We start from the raw sequence: 6,906 nt of genomic DNA, 5'->3' as shown, positions 1-6,906 counted from the left end.
AAAAAAAAAAAAAAAAAAAAAAAAAAAAAAAAAAAAATTAAAGTAGTCTAAAACTACCTATTTTAATTGTTAATAACTTTGTCAATTTTCAATAATAACATAATTATGGTATATGATTATATCATAATCACATTAAACTTGTCTTATTAGTAACTTTTTTTTTTTCTAATTAATACGAGGGAATTTAAAATATACAAGATAATATTAAATAATTTAATTCAATCTTATTATGGTTTCATTAAAAAAAAGCAATTATTGATAGAATAAAATAAAAATAAAATAAAAACAATTTCGTGTGTCAAGCTCTACCAACTGATTCGAAAACGATCAAATCAGTTGAATAAGATGTGACGTAAACAAAATTATAGTAATTATTATAAAATAAATTTTCACAATGTAATGGGCCCGAGTGGCCCAACCTACTTCTACTAGTTATGGTCACTACTCTACAAAATTCATTTCAACGACACAATTATAAAATCCTATATTAAAATTTATTTATTATTAAATTTTTGTAATGAAATTTATTATAAAAATCATGTAATTAAAGGTGTGGGGTATCAAATGGAATTATTTTCAATTATTGGATTGGAGCAAGAAAGTATGGGCTGGTGAATGCTTCAATAAAATTAAATTAATATATATATATATAATTTTATTTTTTAAATCTTATATGACATCATAAACTTTAAAAAAAATACAAATAATTCCATAAAATTAAACAAATACGACCAAATTCTTTCTGTTTTTGCATTAAACTGTGTGCTGTGTATTTTTTCTGTTCATAAAATATCGAAGAAAAGTTTGAAAATTTTTATTATTTTAATTTTGGTGATGGAATATTTACAATTATACCAGCCATGAAATTAAAATAATAAATAAAGGAAATGATTTGTGTTTTAAAGAAAGATTAATTAATTAATTAGTATTATTATGAATTAAGATTAAGAAAATGATATAAAGTAGAAAGACGTGATATTGGGGTATACGTAATTCAACAGAGTCTGGGTGTTTCGATAAAGTTATGGGCAGCCCATAAATTGCCAAAATGGTAAGATTGAGAGAATGTTTTTATTAATAATATTGGGATTTTGTGACGACTACCGTGTCACTTTCGTGATAAAAAAAGACTCAAAATTTGAACTCTTGCGTTATCAAATATGTCCATACAATCAATCCATTTTGATCTCTAATTTCATTGAAACGTCTGTATAAATAATAATTCATTTCTAAAAGTTTATAAACTTTAATTGATGTAATAATAAGTTTGTAATAGAGAGGATCGTGATTTTAAATAAGGTTTGAATAAATTTAATATTTTATGTTCAAAGATATTTTTTATTGACATGATTTTTTTTTATTTGACGACGAACATATTTTAATTGTATCAACTAAATTGCTACAAATGTCAGAGAATTTTAGAGGGAAAAATTAGTGCTCCATGTGACACAAAGAACATGTAAAGTTTTATTCTAAATGTCTCTCTCAAAGTCTCGTCTCATCAACCTAATGAGAGAATGATGCATTAACTTAGGGTAAACCCCATGTGCATGTGGGCTTGTGTTTTGGGTTATGTAGGTAACCATATCAAAGAGGTTGTACTTCAGTGCTCAAAATATGACATGTGTTTACTCAAATCATCACTAAGTTTTTAAATACATGTTCATAGGATGCATTATTTTGTTCCTCGTTCATTTAACACCAAACTAAACTCCGACAATATACTTTACTAGTCACTTTTTATGTTCCTAAACAGTATCTTTTAATAATGGTTCGTCTAATCTTTCTTCACAAATAAATGAAAATCAATATTATTGATGCATAAATCTAGTCAAGCAAATTCGGATTGGATCAGTGGGTGAGATTGGCTTCGAATTGTCCAAAGTTTGTAAGATAATTTCTCATGTAGTGTGGTGTTGCTATCAATGGTCAACAAATGATTAAGAGCTATACAAGGTAAAGTTAAATTAGGTCGTAGCCTTTAATGAGAGGCGCTTTCCGTACTTATTGTGGTTTGGTTCAAACATTAGTGTTAAAGTTCGATAATGAATTAAAAACGTCATGTTTTATTTATCTTTTAACTTTGTTTATGACATCGATATTTATTTTTGGCACTCCATTAAATTAATAATTGTGTCATAGACTTTACGCACCATCTCAATTATAACCTATGCTTTTCAATTTTCTAATCATAAAAAAAGACCGTTCACTTTTTATTTAAAAAAAATAGATATTAACAAAATGAAAAAAAATAGAAAATTCCAAGCAAAAGCATTTTAACAAACACATTGGCCCAAACTTTGTGTTCGATGTGGAGATTTTGACTGGGCCCATGGGCCATGGGCCATGGGCCATACCGCCACATGCCCACTTCCGACGTAACAGACACAAATTCGATGGTCCCACATGAACAACGCACGACAAATCGAACTGATTATGTCCAACTTGGCGGTTCTTTTTATCTTTTTGTACTTTGGAAATATTCATTCAATATTTATCATTTCCAATAGAAACTCGACACGTCACTAATCATCTTCAACCTCATTCTCCTCCTCTATCAACGGTAGCTGGTAACAACTATGATCTGATTTGAAAGGAGTGAGAATTACTTACCAGCCCAGATGCGAGCCCTCACTGAACACAATACGCTGCATCACCAATTCGTCCAGCCCAAAGTTTACCTACATCGGCCCAGTAAAATGTAGTTTCGTTAAGGGATCGTAATTGGGCCCAAGCGATCACTAAGGCCCATTAGAAGAGTAACATAAAAGGGTATTAATTATAACTTCTTTTTTATATTTTGGTAAAAAAAATTACCTTGTTTTCTTAAATAATAATAATGGCTTCATTGTAGTTGCAGGATCTCCACAAAACAGAGCTCTAAAGCTTTAATGACAAGCACAAAACAACTCTAAATTTTCTTTTAAGTGGTAAAGCTAAATACACATTTCGATGAACATTTTCCCAAACAAGCAACCTTCAGAGGTGACTTCTTCTATCACCTGTATTATTTTTTGATACAGTTATGTACACACACAAGTATTAGTTCACTTTCGATACAAGCAGCCTGCTCACCACATTGAACAACAGGATAAGGCTTTGATCTCCATGTGTTGCTGCAGTGCAAATCATGATACCAATATTAGTATGTTAAGACTAAAAGAAATTGTGCTTAATACACTGAGTTGAGAGTGTTAGTTACCTCATGAAGGAAAATTAGCTTTTCATTCGGAGGTGTGAAACACTCCTCTCTCAACATCAACAAGTAGATAATCTCCCACTAAAACTAATTACGGCTGTTGGATGTCTGCAGAGCTGGAGGGCCCTCGGCTTGAAAGAACACAACATGCTAACTTACTTCACATTGCCAATCTCGATCTGGGAGTGTGATAACTGTTTTGTTCTTGACCTCTTATGCATGTGCCCTGTCTTTGATTTTTCGCTTTCAGTTGCTTTCTTCATTTCCAGCTCTATCTGCTTGCAGTTCTCCTCGTGGGCTCGGTTAAACATTCTCACAAAGTTGCATAAGGTTGATATAACTGCAGAACAATTTAGGGGCAAAAACAAATTAGACCAACAGTGACACTGAAAGGAGCTTATCCCCCCCGGTAAGCATCTTGCATACTTCTTTTACTCATGATGAACAAGTACCTTGCTCAAAGGGGCAGCGAGCTGGGTCTTCTCCGAAGTAAAGAATCAAAGAATCTACACTTCTACCCTGCAAAGTATCAAGCTCCACATAAGCAACAACCTAATCCAACTAGAGGATCAAAGTTTGAACATGCACTGAGATATGCAGCACCTACCACGCTAGAGTACAGTGAAGCCAAAGTTCTCACTTCAGCTTCAGCAAAACGAAGGAACTCCTTTAAAACCTGAACCACCAAAGAGCGGGGAGGAGGGAAATGAAGTCAAGAGAGCACTGATAAAAATTAATGGCCAAATGACAGCAGAAGTTCCCAACTCAAGGAATATAAAATTTTTAAATTTTCGACTAGGATTCTATGTAAGTTAGATAGGTAACCTTCTTTTGTTTCTCTTTTAAACAGAATTTCTCATAAAAAATTTTTTTGTTTGTTTTTATATTAAAGCAGAATTTTTTAAAGATACATTCAAATCTATGTCATATAGGCAGAATTTCTCTCAATCTAAGAAAATAGATAAAAAGAATTCTGGTTTTTCCATTAGAAAACTACTACCAGGGCTTCTGTGATACAGTAAGATGAATTAAGATGCATGCACCACAAAGAAAGGGAATATAAGAGAAAAGTCAAGAAGATGAACACAACTAGGCCAAAATCACCTAAAACGTTCAGGCCATGTAGCATAGTAAAGAAGACCTAAGAGAAATGAGACTCAAGATTGCCACTATTATTTGGACAAATTCTTCAGGTTAACTCATTACAGACAGTATTTCCTAGATCCCAAGAATCAGAGATGATGGTAGTTTCCAATTATCAAATATTAGCTGAACAGTGGTGGAAATAGTTTGCACTAACTCAGAATGCTTTAATACCGTTCGGAAATTATTGGATATAGGGCCATCATTTTCAGAGGTAGACAATTCTTGAACAACTTTCTCCAACCCCTTGCTAATTGATTGCATCTCCTCTGCCAAAACCTTTAATTGTTCCTGGATAGAAATCAAACCTGTCTCAGTCAAGGAGGCAACCCCTTCACCCACCCAACAAACTTTCCAAAAAGGAACCAACAAAGAGAGAATACCTTTGATGCAGGCTCCAAGCTTGGAAGATCGTTTGAAAAATCCAGAACTTCTGGCAGTTTATCAGCAAGTATCTACACTTGTCAACAAACAATAAAATCAGAAGACTTGTTCCAGTCTAAGAAGGATAGACACCACATAGACACGGTGATACATCATCTTTTTTTTAAAAAAAAAAAGAAAAGAAAAAAGAAAAAAAAAAGCAAGGGCACGATAAGAACATGTTTATTAAAATATATATCATTTTGTACCAAAAGGAAATTCAAAGTCAGTAAATTTAAGCATTTTAAGGCTCAAAATGTGTTTGATGTATTTTGCTCTAAAAAATTATTATTTATGTCCTATGTTACTATTTGTGTCTATTCGGTAGACTTAACAAGTGTTTGATATGTATCTAACAAATGATGGACCCACATCCACTTTGTACAACAAGTGTTTAACACATGTCTATTGTGTTAACAAGTGTCCAAACGTACCCAACAAGTGTCGAAGTGTTCAAGTGTCTGACACATATCAGACAGGCACTTTAGCTTGGTTCTAGTAGACCACACCCAGTCAGTTACTATCTAGTTATTCTCAAAGATTGTCTGAAGGATACCTGAACTTGAGATGAAGATAAAGAAAACAGGCCTGAAATATAATACTATATTTAGGGAAATTTTCAAGAGATTACAAGGAACACTAGAGGCTTAATTCTCTCCAATAACCACCTACTGGTCCTAGAGTAAGAACCAAGAAATTCAACTTGAGATTGACATGGAACCACTTCAATTAATTAATTATTATCTTCAAGAATAGATCTAAATTTTGACTATCGATGGTAAAATAGAAAAGCCCAAGCATCACCATAATTCAGAAATCCCATAACCGTCTCTCAATTGATCTTGTGCTCTTCTATTCCTGATTTTAGGTGTGGTTATCGGTTTTACAGGCGTCCAGCTCATTCAACCCCATGTTTTCTATATTTTTCCTTTCTCTTCTTTTTCTTTCTCTCCCTCTCTCTCTCTTTATTTCTTGCTACAACTTTTCTTATTGTTTAAGAAGTGAGTGTCATATTAACTTTTACAAAAGAACAAAAAAAGCTATTAAAAAAGTGAGATAGATATCACAGATACATACTGTTGGTAGACAGTATTTTAAAGCCCGTACGGTATCTTATGCCTTGACAATGTAAAGTTGTAACCTAACAAAATATAAATCATGCTCATGGAGAAATAGATAGTATAAGTTGCACCTTGCAAAGATAATGCATTAGAGTCATCTTGTTGTTTCGTGCACGAGTTTCTGTTAGTTTAAGAAGGCTATCCAGCCTAAATCCTATAGCAGAGCCTAAAAAAGAATGAACGACCTTTAGTAGATCAAGTCAATGAGGCTATTGCAACATAAATATTTCAATTAGCATGTGAGTGATAATCTTTCCACATAAATAACAAAGAGAGAGAGAGAGAGAAATGGAAGGGAGCTAACTCAACTTAATATAACTTCCAAATTAAAGATATCATTGAGATGAAAGAGGTTTGTAGGAAGGCAAATGAACAAGGGAGTTAAGGTTAAAAGATGAAGTTCCACTGGAATTCAAAATTTTCAATTTTTTATCCTAAAGGAGAAAATTAAAATGTTCAGATAAATTCGTGTACTGTATTCATTATGGTAAATGAATGGCGATAATAGGCTGAATTCAGAGAAAATATAAATGCAACATAAACTAACCCCTCGCCGTTCCCTGGTTTAAAGCATTTCCTAGTGATAGTATTGTCTGCATGACTCTCTTCAACTTGACTGAACTTTTTATCTGAAATAAGAGTGTCAGAAAAGTTATAAGAGATTGCAAACCATGTCATCGAATCATGGGGAGAAGTTACCTCTTCTGCTGCAGAGTTGACAAAGTTCAGGCTTTTCTTGAGGTCAGTGATCTGCATGACAATTCAGAAAGGCTGGTTAATGATTATCTCAGTGCATATGAGCGTACGTGTGTGGCTGTGGCAGGTAAGGCAATTCACCTGAGAGATGAACTGTATTTTAAATGAGAAAACTCGAAGCTTAGATTCTACACGAGGTACTTGCATCAACTCTAAGAAGAACTGTGAGAAATATATAGCACTCGTCAAAACACACATTTCTTTTTTAATTACATAAAAAAAAAAAAAAAAAAAAAAAAAAAAAAAAAAAAAAAAAAAAAAAAA

General features: G+C 32.8%; 2 protein-coding genes across 3 annotated transcripts in view; both read right to left on the bottom strand.

Moving 5' to 3' along the window:
- The window catches only part of LOC111435187 (CBL-interacting serine/threonine-protein kinase 6-like), a 15,797-nt gene that overhangs the window by 3,158 nt on the left and 5,733 nt on the right, over nt 1-6,906 (bottom strand). The gene's annotated exons all lie outside the window — the stretch shown is intronic.
- Nucleotides 2,865-6,906, bottom strand: part of LOC111435171 (formin-like protein 18) — a 12,364-nt gene continuing 8,322 nt past the window's right edge. Inside the window, exons 9-18 of one of the 2 annotated variants that reach the window (XM_023072542.1) lie at nt 6,724-6,804; nt 6,586-6,636; nt 6,434-6,515; nt 5,958-6,052; nt 4,726-4,797; nt 4,517-4,633; nt 3,807-3,875; nt 3,652-3,718; nt 3,203-3,539; nt 2,865-3,116 (exon numbers count right to left, since the gene is read on the bottom strand). In XM_023072542.1, coding sequence (XP_022928310.1) covers nt 3,355-3,539; nt 3,652-3,718; nt 3,807-3,875; nt 4,517-4,633; nt 4,726-4,797; nt 5,958-6,052; nt 6,434-6,515; nt 6,586-6,636; nt 6,724-6,804 — 819 coding nt within the window. In that variant the 3' untranslated portion in view covers nt 2,865-3,116; nt 3,203-3,354. The remainder of the gene's footprint in view (nt 3,117-3,202; nt 3,540-3,651; nt 3,719-3,806; nt 3,876-4,516; nt 4,634-4,725; nt 4,798-5,957; nt 6,053-6,433; nt 6,516-6,585; nt 6,637-6,723; nt 6,805-6,906) is intronic. The other variant, XM_023072551.1, reaches the window with a different exon arrangement.

Source organism: Cucurbita moschata, unplaced genomic scaffold (assembly GCF_002738365.1).
Source record: "Cucurbita moschata cultivar Rifu unplaced genomic scaffold, Cmos_1.0 Cmo_Scf00003, whole genome shotgun sequence".
Lineage (NCBI taxonomy): Eukaryota > Viridiplantae > Streptophyta > Magnoliopsida > Cucurbitales > Cucurbitaceae > Cucurbita > Cucurbita moschata.
Note: the sequence above shows the minus strand (reverse complement) of the source record. Positions and strands in the feature narration are given on the sequence as shown.